Source organism: Rhinatrema bivittatum, chromosome 5 (genome assembly GCF_901001135.1).
Source record: "Rhinatrema bivittatum chromosome 5, aRhiBiv1.1, whole genome shotgun sequence".
NCBI classification, from domain to species: domain Eukaryota; kingdom Metazoa; phylum Chordata; class Amphibia; order Gymnophiona; family Rhinatrematidae; genus Rhinatrema; species Rhinatrema bivittatum.
Window position 1 is genome coordinate 1,214,002 of NC_042619.1, and position 19,824 is coordinate 1,233,825.

The window sequence follows — 19,824 nt, forward strand, 5'->3', positions numbered from 1 at the left end:
CTAGTGGTAGTCTGCTCGGCCCATCGCATCTCCGAGCTTCAAGCACTGTTCTGTCGAGAACCCTTCCTCAGATACACAATGGGATCCATACAGCTACGCACGGTCCCCTCCTTTCTCCCAAAAGTGGTTTCTCACTTCCATCTAAACCAAACCATCTCGCTGCCATTGCCAGACAAGCATAAAGACTCTGAAGAATCTCGCCACCTTCGCCATCTTAATGTCAGCAGACTCCTACTCTGATATCTGGATGGGTCTGAAGGAGGCTCCTGCTAGGAAGTCTAGGACTACATTGAGATTCCATAAAGGTACAGGCCACTTCAGGGTTGGTTGGACCTGTTTGACCCTTTTCAGAAAGTGGGAGACATCTGGATGAGAGGCTAGGCTGCCGTCCCCCACCTTGGCTCTGTAGCAGGCCAATGCGGCCACCTGCACCTTGATGGAGTTGAAAGACAACCCCTTCTGTAATCCGTTCTGCAGGAATTCCAGAATCGTGGGAATTTTGACTGTCTGTGGGAGGAAATCGCGGTCTTCACACCAGGCTTCGAATATTCTCCATATTCGTATGTAGGTTAGAGATGTGGAAAACGTGCGTGCTCAGAGCAGAGTGCCTCTTCAGGAATGTCCTCTCAATGGCCAGACCGTAAGAGAGAATACAGTTGGGTCTTCGTGGAGGATCGGGCCTTGTTGGAGCAGATCCCTGTGAGGAGATAAAGGGAGAGGGCTCCCTGTCAGTAGTCTTTGCATGTCTGCATTCCACGGCCTTCTTGGCCAGTCCGGGGCCACTAGAAGTACTGGTCCCCTGAGGTGCTCTATCTTACGGATGATTCCGCCCAGTAGCAGCCACAGTAGGAAGGCGTATAGCAGGATTTCCTGTGGCCAGTTCTGGACGAAAGCATGTATCCCTTCAATGCTGAAGAAGTTGGGAACTTGGGCGTTGGACCAGGTTGCCAGAAGGTCCATGGCTGGTGTTCCCCAGCGGTTTACTAGCAACTGGAAGGCTGTGTTCGACAGCCTCCATTCCCTTGGTTCTAGACTTTCTCTGCTGAGGTAATCTGCAGTGACGTTGTCTTTTCCTGCGATATGGGTGGCTGAGATCTCTTGTAGGTTTGATTCCGCCCACACCATTAGAGGGTCTATTTCCAGGGACACTTGTTGGCTCCTGGTTCCTCCCTGGCGGTTGATGTAGGTCACTGCTGTGGCGTTGTCCGACTTGACTCTGACCAATTCGCCCCCGGAGTCTGTGACTGAACCATAGGCAGGCTAGCCTAACTGCCCGTGCTTCCAGTCGGTTGATGTTCCATCCCAACTCTTCCTTGTCCCATTACCCCTGGGCGGTCAGTTCCTGGCAGTGGGCTCCCCACCCTCGTAGACTTGTATCCGTGGTGAGCAGGATCCAGGTCGGCGGGGATAGTCTTACTCCCTTGCTCAGATGGTCTTCTTGTAGCCACCATTGTAGCTGGGTTCGAACGTCCTCTGGGAGCTGGAGGCGAACGGAGTAATTCTGGGATATCGGATTCCATCTTGACAGTAGAGAACACTGTAGGGGTCGCATGTTAGCTCTTGCCCATGGGACCACTTCCAGCGTGGATGGCATGAGACTGAGGACTTGGAGGCAATCCCACACCTTGGGGCGAAGACTGCTTAACAGGTTTCGCAATTGTTTCATCAGCTTTGTTCTCCTTGTAGGAGTCAGAATGACCTTGTCTTGTCTGGTGTCGAACCGGACTCCCAGGTATTCCAGAGATTGGGAGGGCTGCAGACAGCTCTTATTTGTGTTGACCACCCACCCGAGGTTCTCCAGTAGAGTTTTGACTCTGGTGATCACCTGATGACTTTCTTCTGGGGATTTTGCCCTGATCAGCCTATCATCCAGATATGGGTGTACGAGGATTCCTTCTTTCCTCAGTGTCGCCGCCACTACAACCATGATTTTGGTGAACGTTCGGGGTGCTGTGGCTAGCCTGAAGGCTAGTGCCCGGAACTGGTAGTGGTGGTCCAGGATCGCGAAGCGTAGAAAACGCTGATGCTCGTGGTGGACCGGGATGTGCAGGTAGGCTTCTGACAGATCCAGGGATGTGAGGAGTTCTCCTGGCTGTATCGCTCTTATGACCAAGCGTAGGATTTCCATGCAGAAGCGAGGGACCTTCAGGTGACAGTTGACGGACTTGAGGTCCAGGATGGGTCAGAACGTACCCTCTTTCTTGGAAACGATAAAATAGATGGAATAGTGCTCAGTATTTTGTTGTTGCGTGGGCACCAGCATTATGGCCTTTAAGGCGAGCAATTTGGTCTGCGTGGTTTCCCCAGCCATCCTCTTTGAGAGGTTGTGGCAGGGAGATTTCAAAAATTTGTCCGGAGGAATGTTGTGGAAGCCCAGATAATATCCCTCTCTAATGATGTTTAGGACCCACTTGTCCGAAGTTAGCTCGACCCATCTTTGGTAGAATAGGGCAAGCCTGCTCCCTATGGCTTCTTCCTGTGGATGGGCCGGCTGATTTTCATTGCGGGGTGCAGCTGGGGCCTGGGCCAGAGCCGCTCCCCTTTTGTTGTGCTTGTTCCGAAAGGACTGGCCCCTGCCTGCGGGGCGAGATGTTTGATATGTACTTTTGTACAGTTTGAAGCACTGTGATCCCCTGCCCTTAGATGTTCGGGGCAAGGGACGCTGGCTTCTCTTGTTCTTGTCCTCCGGTAGCCATGGTAGTGGGGATTCGCCCCATTTGTCGGCGAATCCCCAGTTCACTTCTGAACAGGAGGTTTCCCTTAAAAGGCATTCTCATGAGTCTCGTCTTGGACGTCGTGTTGGCCGACCAGCTTCGGAGCCAGAGTTGTCTTCTGGCTGCCACGACGGACGAAACGCCTCTGCTACGCTGCACACCAGGTCGGAGGTCGCATCCGTGCTTCGACGGGAGTGGTGGCGTTCCTGGTCTTAGATAAGCAGGCGCGTGTCACCACGGCACAGCAGGCAGCGATCTGTAGTGACATAACAAATGTTGAATAACTGTTTGAGGATGGATTCCAAACATCTGTCCTGGGCATCCTTGAGTGCCACTCCTCCCTCGACTGGGATGGTAGTGCGCTTAGCGACCGCGCAGACCATGGCATCTACCTTGGGGAATGCCAGGAGATCTTTGGCGGTGGGGTCCAGGGGGTACATGGCTGCCAGGGTCCGCCCACCTTTGAACGTGGCCTCTGGGGACTCCCACTCCAGGTCAATCAGCTGTTGGACAGCTTGCAGCAAAGGAAAATGGTGGGAGGCCTGACGGAGTCCCTCGAGGAGGGGGTTTGTCTTCGGTTCCCCTGTGGCACTTGTGCCTGGGATAGCGAGCTCTTTCAGGTTGTGAGCCATGAGGTCTGATAGTTCGTCTTTGGCGAAGAACCGCCTCATAGTTCGGTAAGGTTCCGTTCCTGGAGGAATTTCTCCTTCCTCCAGGGAGTCTTGATCCTCATCCGAGGTGTCTGTGTCCCCTATGTTGGGGCTTTGAGGCAGAAGGGGCACTTCTCTGGGTTTAGAGGGCCCCGGGATGTTAGGGTCCTCTGGGGGAGGCTGTGGTTGTGTCATCGGGGGCACCGGATGCATGTGGACAAGGTTATGTGGGCTTTGAAGAAATCTACCCAGGAGAAAGATGCTGGGTCTAAATTGAGTTGTGCTGCATCCCCGGAGAGCCCCGTTTGAGGGAGGATCCCGCTGGGGGTAGCCAGATCCGGTGTACTGTCAGTGGAACCGGATCCCAGTGCCGGCTGGAGAGGACCTTGGCCTGGTTCACCCAGAGCCTCCTCGCACTGTAGACACAGGGCTGTGGCCTCTTCGTGTTGCACAGCTCTAATGTGGCATGCTGGGCAGAGGCCCTGAGCCTTGAGCTTCTTGTCTGGTGGTGCCATGGTTTGTGTGCGCAGAAAAAACTCCGGTTTGTGCGTTCAAGCGTATGCCGGGAGGCTGAGTTATGTGCTCCGGGTGTGCCGAAGTTGTGCGTGTAGGTCGGATGCGCACTCAAAAAGCTGCGCGCGCCACTGTGCTCACGGGGTTTATTTATGCACCCGGCACACACCGGTGTGCCCACAAATGATTTTGTGCGTACAGCTCGCCTCTGTGTGCACAGATCGAATCGGTGGACAGGGCGGCGATCAAATGGAAATGGCGTAGGTGACCACACGAGCAATATGGCTACCACCTCGGAGGGTCTCCACGTGGGAGGACCCTCGTGTCGGACCGGGGTCTAGCCCGGATGGGGCTGATCAACCCGGTAGCACTGACGCCGGCTGGCGATCTGTGCGGCTATTCGAGCCTCGGAGACCGGAGACTTTTAAAAAGTTTTCTACCTTACCTTGTCTCGGCGTTTCCCGGTCTCGTCCCGGGTGGTCTCCGGCTGCGGGGGGAGAGGGAAAGTACCTTCACCACTGCACTCGAAGTTGCACCCGCTGCCTCTCAGCCTCACCCGATGTCGGGGGCTAAGTCCACGCTGGGAGCCGGCTGCCGGACCGAGGCTCACCTCTGAGGGATCGTGGAAATCACCTCTGGAATCTCGACTGGGGGAGGGACCCGTAGGTATCACCGCAGGAGAGCGGGGCTCGTCTGCAGAGGTAAGTTGTCTTCTCTGTTTTGGATTTCTTTGGTTAAATACTCTTAACGCTGTGCGAGCGTGCACAGAGTCCCGAACTGCTATGGAGACGGAGAATACTGAAGAGCTGCACTTCCTGCAGGGGTATTTGTACTAGGAGCTGACGTCAGATTGAAATCTGACTCCGTCTCCAACTGCTAGCAGGAGTACACTATACCCATTGGTCCTGAGTCCATCTGCTACACGCTAGGAAATTTCCACTGAACAATTAATTGCATACTTGCAGAACAAAAGTATGCATAAATAAAAACTTTAAACCAGTAGGAAAAATCCTTCAAATGAGAAACTATTAGCTATTTGTATCAACCAATTTGGTTTGCCTTTCTTATTAACACAAAAAGGATGCAGGTCTAATGGACAGAAAGACCCTTTCACCCTGCTCAATGCAGACAATCTCGAGTGTCATGTGGATCGGAATTATAGAATTTATATGGCAAATCCCACACTTAGGAGTTCTCTCCCAGTCAACAAGGAAAGGTCCTTCAAATCTGGGCAGAACCACAGACAAACCGCCAGCAACCACTAAAAAGCACCCAAGACTCAGCAACATCCACTACAGAGGGTACTGCCAGCATAAGTACTACAGAGGTACTGCCAGCATATGCACTACAGAGGGTACTGCCAGCATATGCACTACAGAGGGTACTGCCAGCATATACGACCAAAGATCGTTCATTTTCGACAGCAGGCCCAGCCATCTGGAACAATATCCTTTCCAACCTCAGAATGGAACCCTGCCTCTCAACATTCAAAAAAAAACCTTAAGACTTGGCTCTTCCGCCAAGCCTTCTCAGATCCCCCTGATACACATTAGCCAAGGTTTTTATGGATCGCCGTACCTCCTGGAAGTTTCCAATAAGATCCTCCCCTGACTCACCAATCGTTTATACTTGTCTTCTGCGTTCCTAGGCCTTTTCTCTTCCAGCAGTCTATGTCTCCAAGTTTTATTTTCCTTGTTGAATGTAACTTTGTTTTTTCCTGTTTTATACTATTGTCTTTGGTTCAGTCCCCCAGTTCGATGTAAACCGATCTAATATGGTCTTTTAACCATGAAGGTCGGTATAGAAAAGTGTTAAATAAATAAATAAATATGGTTCTCATGTCCTAGACGCCACTCCGGTTCTATTCCCGACCTTACGTTTGCCACTGCACTCACCCATGACACTCCCCCATCCATCACACCTAACATGATCTCTGTTAATTGGTACTTATCGCTTACTTCGTCACCTGCTATCAATAGCAAATATTTATTTTAATCAATTTTAATCTTACAGGTAACAGCCAAATCTGGTCTTTTAGATTTGTTGTGATTGTATCGCATTGATTTTGACATCTGTCTTATTTGTTTGTTGTTTAATGAATTGTATATTCATTGTTATCATGCATTTACTTTGTTGTACCTCACCGAAAAGTACTTTGTATATTAGCAAGTAACAAGCTGAATAAAATGAAATCTAATTAAACATGCTCCTCTCCCATTCCTGAGACCTGCCTCTTGCCCTTTCCAGACATCACTCAGAAAAAAAGCAGCATACGGCCTCTCCAGACCTTCCTCTCAGCTTTCATAGCACTCACCACCTGCATGTGGTATCTCCCCCACCTCACCTGCTTTTGATGGCATCCAGCTGGTTTTTGAGGGATGCCTTGTGCTGCTCCACCACGTCCTTCAGTGGCACTGTAACATGGTCACGATGCTCTCCCTCTGTACACTCATGGCACATGGCAGTCTCGCAGGAGCCGCAGTAAAATTCCATCATCTGAAAGGTTAGAAGCAAACCAAAGACTGAACTCCTATCCTCAGTCCATACCTGCAGCCCTGAACCTCAGGGAGACCTCTGTAATCACAGATGCACTGCCCCATGAACTTTCTTGTGATCCTGATCCTAAGTTGCTGACCTCTAATCAGTCTGACCCCTCCTGCATTCTGACTCAAGACCAGACCTCAACTTCATCCTTGCATGCTAACACTCCATCCCAGATCTCAGCATGATTCCTGCGTGCTGATCCTTAACTCTAGATCTCAGCATGATCCATACATGCTAACCCATTAACTAGTATCATGGCCTGATCATTCCTGCGTGCTGATCCTTACCCCTAGATCTCACCATGATCCATACATGCTGACCGATTAACTAGTATCATGGCCTGATCATTCCTGTGTGCTGATCCTTATCCCTAGATCTCAGCATGATCCATACATGCTGACCCATTAACTAGTATCATGGCCTGATCATTCCTGCGTGCTGATCCTTATCCCTAGATCTCAGCATGATCCATGCATGCTAACCCATGAACTAGTATCATGGCCTGATCATTCCTGCATGCTGATCCTTACCCCTAGATCCTTACCCCTAGATCTCAGCATGATCCATACAGGCTAACCCATGAACTAGTATCATGGCCTGATCATTCCTGTGTGCTGATCCTTACCCCTAGATCCTTACCCCTAGATCTCAGCATGATCCATACATGCTAACCCATGAACTAGTATCATGGCCTGATCATTCCTGTGTGCTGATCCTTACCCCTAGATCCTTACCCCTAGATCTCAGCATGATCCATGCATGCTAACCCATGAACTAGTATCATGGCCTGATCATTCCTGTGTGCTGATCCTTATCCCTAGATCTCAGCATGATCCATGCATGCTAACCCATGAACTAGTATCATGGCCTGATCATTCCTGCGTGCTGATCCTTATCCCTAGATCCTTACCCCTAAATCTCAGCATGATCCATACAGGCTAACCCATGAACTAGTATCATGGCCTGATCATTCCTGCGTGTTGACCCTCAGACCAGTATCATGGCCTGATCATTCCTGCGTGCTGATCCTTACCCCTAGATCTCAGCATGATCCATGCATGCTAACCCATGAACTAGTATCATGGCCTGATCATTCTTGCGTGCTGATCCTTACCCCTAGATCTCAGCATGATCCATGCATGCTAACCCATGACTTAGTATCATGGCCTGATCACTCCTGCATGCTGATCCTTAACTCTAGTTCCCTGTACATACCCGGATCAGTCCAGACTCCTGGGTTTTGTCTCCCCACCAGCAGATGGAGACAGAGAAGTTTTGACTGGCTCTGCCCTATACCCTGAGGTGCCACCTACGTCAGTATTTCTCTGTCTCCAGCAGATGGTGGAGGTGCAAAATCCTACAGTCTGGAGTTAGAAAAAAAAAAAAAAAAAAAAAAAAAAAAAAGTAGAGAGGGGCACTAGTGTTTGTGCCACATAGGGTAGTTAGGTTTGCTTCCTTTGCCTTAAAAAAAAAAAAAAAAAAGTGAAGAGCAGGTGTTGGAGCCTCCCAGGGGGTTGGCAGATCCCACGGGGGCCATCCCCCCCTGGTATTTGAGGCGAAGGGTGTTAGGGGTTGAGAACCCCATTGCCCGGTGCTTCCGACTGCACTGGGGGGTGATACCAGGGAGCCCAGCTCTCTCACCCCCAAAGGACAGGACCTGGACCTTCAGGTTTGAGACAAAAACAAAAGGGGAAGCTTCACGCAGAGCCTTGCTGCCGGGTATGACTCTCCGTTTCTTTTTTTCAGCCGACCCTGCCTTACCGCCGAGGGTGGTGCTTTTTCGGTCGACCACTCCCGGAGGTCTTTAGTCATGATGCATGGGCGGGGGGGAAGGGCAGCTCAGGAGGCACCAGGGATGTCGGGGCAGGCTCGCGCAGAGCGCCTGCCGTCTGAGACAATCGCGGCTCACCCTGCCGGATCCGTTTCCGCTGAGCATGGGAATGGATGCCATTTTGTCCCTTTTCGTGCAGTGACACGCACCACAGAGGGAGATGGTAGTTCTCCCCCTACTTTATCCCCACAGCGGGCAGCCCCATGCTGCCGTTGGAGGACAGCCCTGAAGGGGCTTCAGACTCCTCCTCTTCCTCATTTTCCTCAGATTTTATTTTATTGCTGCACAAAGCATTCAAGATCAGAAGGTCCGCGAAGAGGCAGTCGGTGAGCAGTGCAATTCCGCAGGGGGCCAATTCAGGAGAAAAGGGCTCTAAGAGGGCCAGACCTTTTGTAGGGGCTGATGGCCAGAAGGCTAAGTGCCCCCTTCAGACCCCCTTGTCTCGCACAGGGCCGGACTCCTTCGAGAGTTCGGAACTGGAGGAGCAGGATCTCAGGAGCAAGCCCCCTCAAGGGGTGGATCCCGAAGGCAACCAAGATCCTTTTTCCAGTCTGAGCCCTCTTCAGGTTGAGGGAGATGACCCTAAGGTGGTCCATCTCTTGAGAAGGGACGAGTTGAGCCCCTTATCCCCGCGATTCTAGAAGAATTAGGAATTGACAGCCCTCCGGAAGACTCTAGGATGGGGTCTAGTGATCCGGTTATGGTGGGTCTTCGAAGTCCGACCAGGTCGTTTCCTTTTCATCTTTCGGTCACGGACATGTTGTTTCGGGAGTGGGACACGCCAAATTTTGGCTTGAAAGTCAGCAAAACTATGGATAAACTTTTTCCCTTGCCAGAAGATGTCTTGGACATCCTCCGAGTTCCTAAGGTGGATGTGGCGGTGTCCGCTGTTACTAAGACGACCACCATTCCGGTGATAGCGGCGATAGCCCTCAAGGATCTCCAGGATCATAAGCTGGAAGTCCAGCTCAAGAAGATTTTCGAGGTGTCTGCCCTCGGAGTGCGGGCTGCCAGGTGCAGCAGTTTCTCCTTAAGAGCTGGTCTTCCCTGGGTACAGCAATTGCAGAGTAATACTTCCCTGTTGGAGGAGGAGGTTGTTCAAGCAGGGCGACTTGAGGCTGCTGTGGCCTACAGTGCGGATGTCCTTTATGATCTTCTATGAACCTCTCCCAGTCTATGGTTAAGATACAGCTGTATTTTAACCATAGACTGCTTTGGTTGCGGAACTGGTCTGAGGATGTCTCCTCCAAAGCCCAGTTGGGTTCCCTGCCTTTTAAGGGCAAGCGCCTCTTCGGGAAAGATTTAGAGGATATGATCCACTCCTTGGAGGAGAATAAGGTCGATCATCTGCTGGAGGATAAGCCCAAGACAAGAAGCTTTCAGTCCTCTCGGTCTCGTTTCCAAGGAAATCGGAGATTTCGGTCCTCCCGATCGTCGGGCTCTTTCTCTAGGCAGAATGTCGACAGACAACAGCCCTGGTCTCAGTCCTTTTGAGGGTGGTGGTTTGGTAGATCTGAAACCTCCCGTCCTGCGGGAATCCTTAAGCCTTCCCAATGAGGCGAGGCCGGTCCATTCCTCCATTCCAGTGGTAGAAGGCAGATTATCTCTGTTTTACAAGGAATGGACGTTGGACCAGTGGGTCCTCAGCGTGATCAGACAAAGTTACGTTTTAGATTTTGCTCGGTGCCCTCACAACCACTTTTTCGTTTCCCTGTGGTCGTATAAGGAGAAGCACCAGGTGGTAAGGGACACCCTACAGTGTCTACTCGATCTCGGAGCCATTGTTCCAGTTCCGCCGGCGGAGCAGCAAAAGGGCCGCTATTCCATCTATTTCGTGGTACCCAAGAAAGAAGGCACATTCAGGCCCATTCTCGAATTGAAGAGGGTCAACAGATGTCTTTGAGTGCCCCGTTCTGCATGGAGACTCTGCAGTCGGTCATAGCTTCAGTGCGAAAGGGAGAGTTTCTAGCGTTGCTGGACCTCACGGAGGTGTATTTACACATCAGAATTCGGGCCGATCAACAGAGATTTCTCCGGCTTTCCACTCTCGGTTGCCATTTTCAATTCTGCGCTCTGCCTTTTGGGCTAGCCATGGCACCAAGGACCTTTACCAAGGTCATGGTTGTGGTGGCAGTAGAGCTTCGGAAGGAAGGCCTGTTGGTCCATCCCTATTTGGACAATTGGCTGATTCGGGCAAAGTTGGAGTCCCTTTGTTGCTCAGCAGTGGACGGGATTCTTCATCTGCTGAGGTCTCTAGGTTGGGTGATCAATTTGGCCAAGAGCCAATTGGTTCCATCCCAGTCAATGGAGTTCCTATGTGCTCTGTTTGACATACGTCGGGGCAAGTTTTTCCTCACCGAGGAGTGGCTCATCAAGCTACAAGGTCAAGTTTGGGACTTGCTAGCTCACAGTCTTCTCAGGGTTTGGGACTATTTGCGGGTCCTTGGTTCAATGGCTTCTACCTTGGAATAGGTTCCATGGGCATTTGCTCATATGAGACCTCTTCAGTCAGCCTTACTTTCCCGGTGGAATCCGGTATCCGAGCAATTTCATCTGCCACTGCCTCTTACAGACTCTGCACGTTCCAATCTCGATTGGTGGATCCTCTCGGACAATTTACATTGGGGGGGGGGGGGGGCGGTGAGCTTGGACGTTCCTGCTTGGACGGTCGTCACCACAGACACCAGTCTTTCCGGATGGGGCGCAGTTTGCCAGAACAAGTCTGTGTAAGGCCAATGGTCACGGGAGGAATCCTGGTGGTCGATCAATCGTCTGAAAACCAAGGCAATGCGGTTGGTGCTACAAGCCTTTCTGCAGGGGAAGCCAGTCAGGGTGCTATCGGACAATGCGAAGGCAGTGGCTTATATCAATTGCCAAGGAGGAACCAAGAGTCTGCTAGTGGCGATCAAAGCCCAGCAGTTGGTAAGCTGGGTATAGCAACACTTGGCCAGCATTGCAGCCTCTCACATCGCAGAAGTGGACAACATTCAAGCCGATTTCCTCAGTTGTCACCATGTCAATCCCGGGGAGTGGAAGCTCTCAGAGGAAGCTTTCCACCTCATTTGCAGCAAGTGGTCCACACCGAGGGTCGATCTGATGGTGACCTTCTGGAATGCCAAAGCCCCTCGTTTCTTCAGTCGACACCTGGAGCCAGGTGCGGAAGATGTGGACGCTCTAGTTCTCGCATGACGAAGACACGTCCTGCTATATGTCTTCCCACCGTGGCCTCTGATCGGCAAGGTCTCAGGCGCATCGAGACTCATCCATCAGATGTGATCCTAGTCGCTCCGGAATACCCGAGGCATCCATGGTTTGTGGATCTCGTCAACTTAACAGTGGAAAAGCCCCTGAGGTTTCGGGATCTTCCGTGTCAGGGGCTCATTTGTTTGGAAGAGGCAGATCGCTTTTCTCTCGTGGCATGGCTTTTGAGAGGCAAAGACTGAAGAACAAGGGTTATTCGGACGCGGTAGTAGCTACCCTGTTGCATTCCAGGAAGGCCTCCACTTCCTTAGCCTACATCAGGGTGTGTGGAACCTGCTCGTGCTCTGGAGCCCGATATATTATCTTTCCTACAGGTTGGCCTGGCTAAAGGACTGTCGTGTAGCTCTTTACAGGTACAGATAGCGGACCTCAGTTGTTTCCGTGGTAAAATACAGAGAGTGCCCTTCTCCGCGCATCCGGATGTGGCACGATTTCTCCGAGGGGCGAAGCACTTGCATCCTCCAGTCAGGAATCCTTGTCCTTTGTGGAGCTTAAACTTGGTTTTCAGGGCTCTGTGTGCGGCACCATTTGAGCCTTTAAAACAGGCGACTCTAAAGGATCTTACCGTAAATGTGATTTTTCTTGTGGCTATTTCCTCGGCTCGCCGGATTTCAGAGCTTATCCTGCAGGGAGCCCTTTTGAAGAATCTTTGATTCGGGGGTCTCCTTGCAGACCATGCCTTCCTTTCTCCCAAAGGTGGTACCCTCCTTTCACTTGAATCAGTCAGTGGAACTCCCGTCCTTTCCAGATTTGGACCACTCTGATTCCCAAGCTAGGGATCCCGAAGGCAACCAAGGCACTTCCATGTGTCAGACCATTTTTTTGTGTTGTGGCGTGGTCCCTAATGGGGTTGCAAGGCCTCTAGGGCTACGATCGCTCGCTGGTTGAAAGAAGCTATTAGCTCAGCGTACCTGCTTCATGGTCTGCTGCTTCCGATTGGTCTTTGAGCACATTCTACCCGTTCACAGGCAGCCTCATGGGCAGAGTGTCAAAGGAAAATTGGTTCTTACCTGCTAATTTTTGTTCCTGTAGTACCATGGATCAGTCCAGACCCTGGGTTATGTCACCAATCCAGCAGAGGGAGGCAGAGAAAACATTCTAATGACTCTGAGGTATACCCTGGAGCACCACCTGCAGTCAATCAGTATTGAGCAGTATCAAAGCAGAAATTTAACTACTAACATATTAACTAGCTATCTAAATAGGAGAACGAATTTCCAACTCACAAATCCTAAATGGAAGCAGAATCCAAAAAAAAATCTTGGGAATAAACAAGAAAATATTAAGAAAAATAGAGCATGAAAGGCGGTTTAATCACCCAAACAGTGAACGAGCAGACTCTCCGAAAAGACAAATATAATACACAGACATAAAGGGTGGGTGTCTGGACTGATCCATGGTACTACAGGAACGAAAATTAGCAGGTACGAACCAATTTTCCTTTCCCTGTATGTACCTGGATCAGTCAAGACCCTGGGATGAACCAGAGCTGATTCAATTAGGGTGGGACCCAGAGAGTCCCGCTCGGAAAACACTCTCTCCGAAGGCTGCCAAACTTGGAGCGTGAACATCCAAGCAGTAATGATGAGCAAAAGTATGCAACGACTTCCAAGTTGCTGCTTTACAAATCTCCTGAGGAGAAACTAACTGACATTCTGCCCAAGAGGTAGCCTGGGACCTAGTAGAATGAGCTTTCAACCCTTCAGGACGGTTACGAAGAGCTAGAAGATAAGCTGAACGAATTGTCTCTTTTAACCAACAAGCAATCGTAGCTTTTGAAACCTTATGACCTTTGCGAGGGCCACTCCACAAAACAAACAAATGATCAGACAATCAAAAATTGTTTGTAACTTCAAGATAACGCAACAGAGCTTGTAGTACATCCAATTTTTTAAGATCCCTAAAGGAAGGATCCAAATGATCTAAAGACAGAAAAGCCGGAAGCTCTATGGACTGATTTAAATGGAAAGAAGATACTACCTTAGGTAAAAAAGATGGTACAGTCCGTAATGAAATTCCTGTATCAGAAATTCTAAGAAAAGTCTCTCTGCAAGACAAGGCCTGCAACTCTCAAATTCTACGAGCTGAAGAAATGGCCACAAGAAACACCACCTTCAATGTGAGATCCTTCAAAGTTGCATGATTAAGGGGTTCAAAGGGAGCCGAACACAGAGCCCTAATAACCAAATTCAAACTCCAAGTAGGACAAGGATTCCGAAATGGAGGACATAGATGTTGCGCACCTTTGAGAAAACGCGTTACATCCGGATACGCAGCCAAGGATAATCCCTGAACCTTACCACGTAAACATCCAAGCGCTGCCACTTGAACCCGTAAGGAACTACAGGACAAACCCTTGGCTAAACAGTCTTGTAAAAAAGATAAAATATTGGATACAGAAGAGTGATCTGGATCTACTTGATGCTCATTACACCAAGATTCAAAAACCTTCCACACCCTTGCATAAGCCAAAGATGTAGAAGGTTTTCTAGAACACAATAAAGTAGTCACTACAGCATCTGAATAACCTTTATTCTTTAACCAACGCCTCTCAAAAGCCATGCCGCTAGAGAGAAGCGTTCGACCTCTTCCAAACAAACCAGACCCTGAGACAGAAGGCAGGGAAGATCTCGAAATCTAAGGGGACCGTCCAGTGCTAGTCTGACCAGGTCCGCGAACCAAGGACGGCATGGCCACTCCGGAGCCACTAAGACAACGTCGACTTGTTGAACTTCTATCCGACGCAGAACCTTGCCGATTAGAGGCCAGGGAGGGAACATGTAGAGAAGAACATCCCTTGGCCAAGGAAGTACCAGAGCATCTACTCCTTCCGCTCCTCTTTCCCTCCAGCGGCTGAAGAACCGAGGGGCTTTGGCATTCTGAAATGTGGCCATGAGATCCATTGCCAGAGTGGACCATCTGTTGCATATCATTTGATAGGCTTCCTCGCACAGTTCCCACTCACCTGGGTTGAGATGATGCCGACTGAGAATGTCGGCTTGAATGTTGCCCACCCCGGCAATGTGTGAAGCTGCGATGTTGAGCAGATGTTGCTCCGCCCAGGCGATCAGCTGTTGTGCTTCCTGAGCTACCAGGAAGCTTCGGGTTCCTCCCTGACGGTTGATGTATGCTACCGTGGTCGCATTGTCGGAAAGAACCCGAACCGACTTCCCGCAAAGGAGAGGTTGAAGAGCAATTAAACGAACCGCTCTGGTCTCTAAAAGACTGATCGACCACTGCGCTTCCTCTTCGGACCACGACACTGAACAGATGTATTCTGACGTACCGCTCCCCAGCCTGAAAGACTGGCGTCGGTAGTGACCACAGTCCATTCTGGAATCTCTAGTGGTACACCTCATTGCAGATTCGCTGTCTGTAACCACCAATCTAGGCTGGAACGAGCCGTCTCTGTAAGAGGAAGGGGAAGGTGGTATAGTTCCGAAACCAGATTCCAGCGTGAAAGCAATGCAGCCTGAAGTTGTCTCATGTGCGCAAAGGCCCAGGGAACCAACTCCAGAGTAGAGGTCATTGAACCTAAAACTATCAAGTAATCCCGCACACAAGGAATAGGAATAGACTAAGTCTCGAATTTATGATTGAATCTTGAGAAGGCGATGCTCCGGAAGGAACACTATCCCTTGACGAGTGTCGAACCGTGCACCCAAAAACTCCAGAGATTGGGAAGGTAATAGATGACTCTTGTCTTCGTTAATCACCCAGCCTAGAGACTGCAAAAGGCTGATTACCCTGTTGATTGTATAATAACAAAGAGATTCCGACTTCGCTCGAATCAACCAGTTGTCCAGGTACGGATGTACCAACAGGCCCTCCTTCCTGAGTTGAGCGGCCACCACAACCATTATTTTGGTAAATGTTCTGGGAGCTGTGGCTAATCCAAACAGGAGAGCCTTAAATTGATAACGTTGCCCTAGAATGCAAAACCTGAGAAACTTCTGATGATCGGATCGAATGCCGATATGAAAATAAGCTTCGGTGAGGTCGAGAGATGCTAGAAATTCTCCTCTGTGAACCGAAGCTATGACAGACCAAAGAGTCTCCATCCGGAACTTTGGAATCCTTAGACAACGGTTGACCCTCTTGAGATCGAGAATGGGACGAAAGGTTCCTTCCTTTTTGGGAACGTCGAAGAAAATTGAATAACGACCTTTCCGATGTTCTGATGTTGGAACTGGCTCTAGCTCCTAGGTCGCTTAAACGCTGTAGCAAGTCTTGGATTATGAGACGCTTTTGTAGGGAAGAACACGGTGAAATTAGGAACAAGTGGTGAAGCCGCCGAACAAAATCTAAAGCGTAACCTTGATTTATCACTGATGGAACCCATTGATCCGACGTACATCTGGCCCATTCTCCGTAAAACAGAGACAGCCTGCCCCCTATGACGGGAACCGGAGAAAGGACCGGTCTTATCTCATTGGACAGACTTTGTGCCTCCTGAGGCTTGGGAAGTTCCAGGTCTACCAAAGCGGCGGCCATGAAAGGACTGAGACCAATTCTGTTGTCTACCTGAAGACTGTTTAGCTGGATGAGCCGACGGACGAGAAGAATGAAATCTTCTGTTAGACCGAAAACAAGAGCGAGATGAAAAAGAGCTTCTAGGCCTAGGACGGTCCTCTGGCAATTTGTAAATCTTCCAATTCCTTACCAAATAATAATTTTCACTTAAAAGGATAAGCCCCTAATTGAGCTTTGGAGGATGCGTTTGCAGACCAATTCCTCAAACCAGAGAAGTCTGCGAGCCGATACAGAAGCAACGATAGAGCGAGCCGAGGTCCTAATGAGATCATATAAAGCATCTGCACTATAAGCAACTGTAGCTTCCAGTCTACCAGCTTGAGCAACTTCCTCTTCAGCCTGGACCCATCTTAGTCCAGCTCGCAAAGCCAAGCTACTACACATGGCCGCCCGGACACCAAGAGCAGAAACCTCAAACATTCGCTTAAGCTGAACCTCCAGCTTACGATCTTGGAAATCTTTAAGAGCCGTAGCCCCAATTACTGGAATAGTTGTTTTCTTGGTGACAGCTGAAACAGCGGCATCCACCTTAGGAAATTTTATAATTTCCAAAGCTTCCTCAGGTAATGGATACAATTTTTCCATGGCTCGTACTACCTTAAGCCCCAACTCAGGAGTAGCCCACTCCCGGTATATAAGGTCAGTGAGAGAAAGATAAAAAGGAAATGATGTCGTGGGACCTCTAAGGCCAAGCAACACTGGGTCAACGTCACCCATCCGAGAATCCTTTACTGGAACCTCGAGACCCAATTCCAGTAAAATAGCTGGAATTAAGGGACTAAGTTCCTCTCTTCTAAACAGGCGGACTACTTTGGGGTCATCCCCATCCGCAACATGAGGGTCTGAACTAATACTCAAAGCAGGGTCTTCATTTAAATCCCCCTCCGGCAAGGACTTGTCCGGGATAGGTAAAGAGCCATGCTCAGAATCATCTGAAGAAGAAAAATGTGTGATCCAGACCCAGACGAAAGGGACGCTTCGGAGCTGACCCCACTCCCAAATCCGTGGGACTAGCCCTTTTTGAGGAACGTGGGCTTAACCTCTGTTCAGATGAGAGTCTCTTATGTCTCTTATGAAATTTCTTAGATTTGTAAGCTTTGCGAAGAAAACGAAGAAAATCCCCTGAAAAGGCAGGAGAAGAGGAAGAAGAATCTGAAATCTCCTCTAGGCTTTCAGCCAATAAATATGGCCCTGTTTCACGCAGCTTGTCTCCCCCTCCCCCCCCAGGGACCGCCGGCTGCGGCGAGAGCGGAGGCGGGTCAGAAGCCCCCTGAATAGCTTGTTGTGTCGCCACCCTCAGAGTAGACAGGAGTGCCTCAGTCCCAGCACTGCAGCGAAATGAGTCCTGGGCAGGAGAGCAGCTGGGCCGCGCGAAGTGGCCGAGTCCCTTTTGTTATCGGCAACTTGATGAGCCTTCCCCCCCGGGGAGACAGGATGAACAGAGACTCTCCCTGGAGAGACGCTCGCGCGCATCTCCACAAGCGCGGCAGGCCGCGCCTCGCGGTATTATAAAGAAAAAACGGCGCGAAATAAAAATTATGAAAGAAACTAAAAAACTATAAGAAACCGCGGCGAAAAACAAAGGCACGGGCCCACCAAACACCAAAAGGTAAGTAAACAACTATTCAGCTGTGAAGAATTATTTTTATTTTTATTTTTTACCTGACCGAAACACCACAGCCCCCAGGAGCTGCTCCAAGTAGGGTGAGTGAGCCGGGCCCCCCGGTATCACCCCTGCCAGGAGTGGTTGCTGGGTTCAAAACCTCCCCAACTCCGGCAGCCTCAGAACCAGGAGGGATAGTCCCCCCAGGACTTGGCAACCTCCCGGGAGGCTGTGAAGAAAAATAAAACTTTTTTTTTTTTTTTTAAATAACTTAAATGAAAAGAACAGGCTCTCTTCAAAAGAAAAAGAAAGTCTGCAAAAAATTAACTCCTAAACTACCTGACTAAAAAATAACAAACTACCACAGACTGCAGGGGTTAGGGACGTCCAACTCTGCTGGGAGACAGAGAAATACTGATTGACTGCAGGTGGTGCTCCAGGGTATACGTCAGAGTCATTAGAACGTTTCTCTGCCTCCCTCTGCTGGATTGGTGACATAACCCAGGGTCTGGACTGATCCAGGTACGTACAGGGAACAGAGAAATACTGAGGGACTGCAGGTGGTGCTCCAGGGTATACGTCAGAGTCATTAGAATGTTTCTCTGCCTCCCTCTGCTGGATTGGTGACATAACCCAGGGTCTGGACTGATCCAGGTACGTACAGGGAACAGAGAAATACTGAGGGACTGCAGGTGGTGCTCCAGGGTATACGTCAGAGTCATTAGAACGTTTCTCTGCCTCCCTCTGCTGGATTGGTGACATAACCCAGGGTCTGGACTGATCCAGGTACGTACAGGGAACAGAGAAATACTGAGGGACTGCAGGTGGTGCTCCAGGGTATACGTCAGAGTCATTAGAACGTTTCTCTGCCTCCCTCTGCTGGATTGGTGACATAACCCAGGGTCTGGACTGATCCAGGTACGTACAGGGAACAGAGAAATACTGAGGGACTGCAGGTGGTGCTCCAGGGTATACGTCAGAGTCATTAGAACGTTTCTCTGCCTCCCTCTGCTGGATTGGTGACATAACCCAGGGTCTGGACTGATCCAGGTACGTACAGGGAACAGAGAAATACTGAGGGACTGCAGGTGGTGCTCCAGGGTATACGTCAGAGTCATTAGAACGTTTCTCTGCCTCCCTCTGCTGGATTGGTGACATAACCCAGGGTCTGGACTGATCCAGGTACATACAGGGAACAAGTTTCACAGCAAGAGATTTGTAGGGTAGCTACTTGGTAGTCTTTACACAACTTTGCTAGACATTACCGATTGGACATTCAGGCCCCAGGTTCTGAGGGGTTTGGTGAAAGTGTGATTCGAGCAGGACTCTCAGGGTCCCACCCCGCGTAGGTGAGCTCTGGTACATCCCAGGAGTCTGGACTGATCCTGGTACGTACAGGGAAAGGAAAATTGGTTCTTACCTGCTAATTTTCATTCCTGTAGTACTACGGATCCGTGCACAGTCCCGCCCTTTTTCAGTGTGGAAGTAACGGAGAGTCCGCTCGTTCAGTTCTTATCTTCTCTGCAGACAAGTCTTTCTAAGTCTTTCCAGTTCGCAAGGCTTCTGTTCCTACTTGGGGTTAGTGAACGGGAAGTGTGTGTTACAGGATTTTTCTTTCCGGCTCATGGCCAGGATGAGGTTCACATTGATGTGGTTAATTGGTTTAATTGGTTTTAAGGTGTTCTGCTTTGATGCAGTGTAATACTGACGGACTATAAATGGTACCTCAGGGTATAGGGCAGAGTCAATCAAAACTTCTCTGTCTCCATCTGCTGGTGGAGAGGCAAAACCCAGGAGTCTGGACTGATCTGTGGTACTACAGGAACGAAAATTAGCAGGTAAGGAATAATTTTCCTATCTCAGCATGATCCATACATGCTAACCTATGAACTAGTCTCATGGGCTAAATATTCCTGCGTGTTGACCCACGGACCAGTATCATGGCCTGAACATTCCTGCATGCTGACCCATGGACCTGTGTCATGGCCTGAGTATTCCTGTATACTGACATGTGACCCCTGACCTCAGTTTGATCTGTGCATGCTATCCCATGGACCAGTATTGTGGCATGATCATTCCTGCGTGCTGACCTAAGGACCTGTATCATGTTCTGATCATTCCTGCGTGTTGATCTGTGACCTCTGACCTCAGTGTGAGTTTCTATGTGGACCCAGA

At 49.9% G+C, this 19,824-nt stretch overlaps 1 protein-coding gene across 1 annotated transcript in view; it reads right to left on the reverse strand.

The window, feature by feature from the left end:
* The window catches only part of TRIM3 (tripartite motif containing 3), a 145,970-nt gene that overhangs the window by 71,086 nt on the left and 55,060 nt on the right, over window positions 1-19,824 (reverse strand). The window contains exon 4 of the mRNA XM_029601739.1: window positions 6,222-6,373. Within this exon, the coding sequence (XP_029457599.1) occupies window positions 6,222-6,373 (152 nt within the window). The remainder of the gene's footprint in view (window positions 1-6,221; window positions 6,374-19,824) is intronic.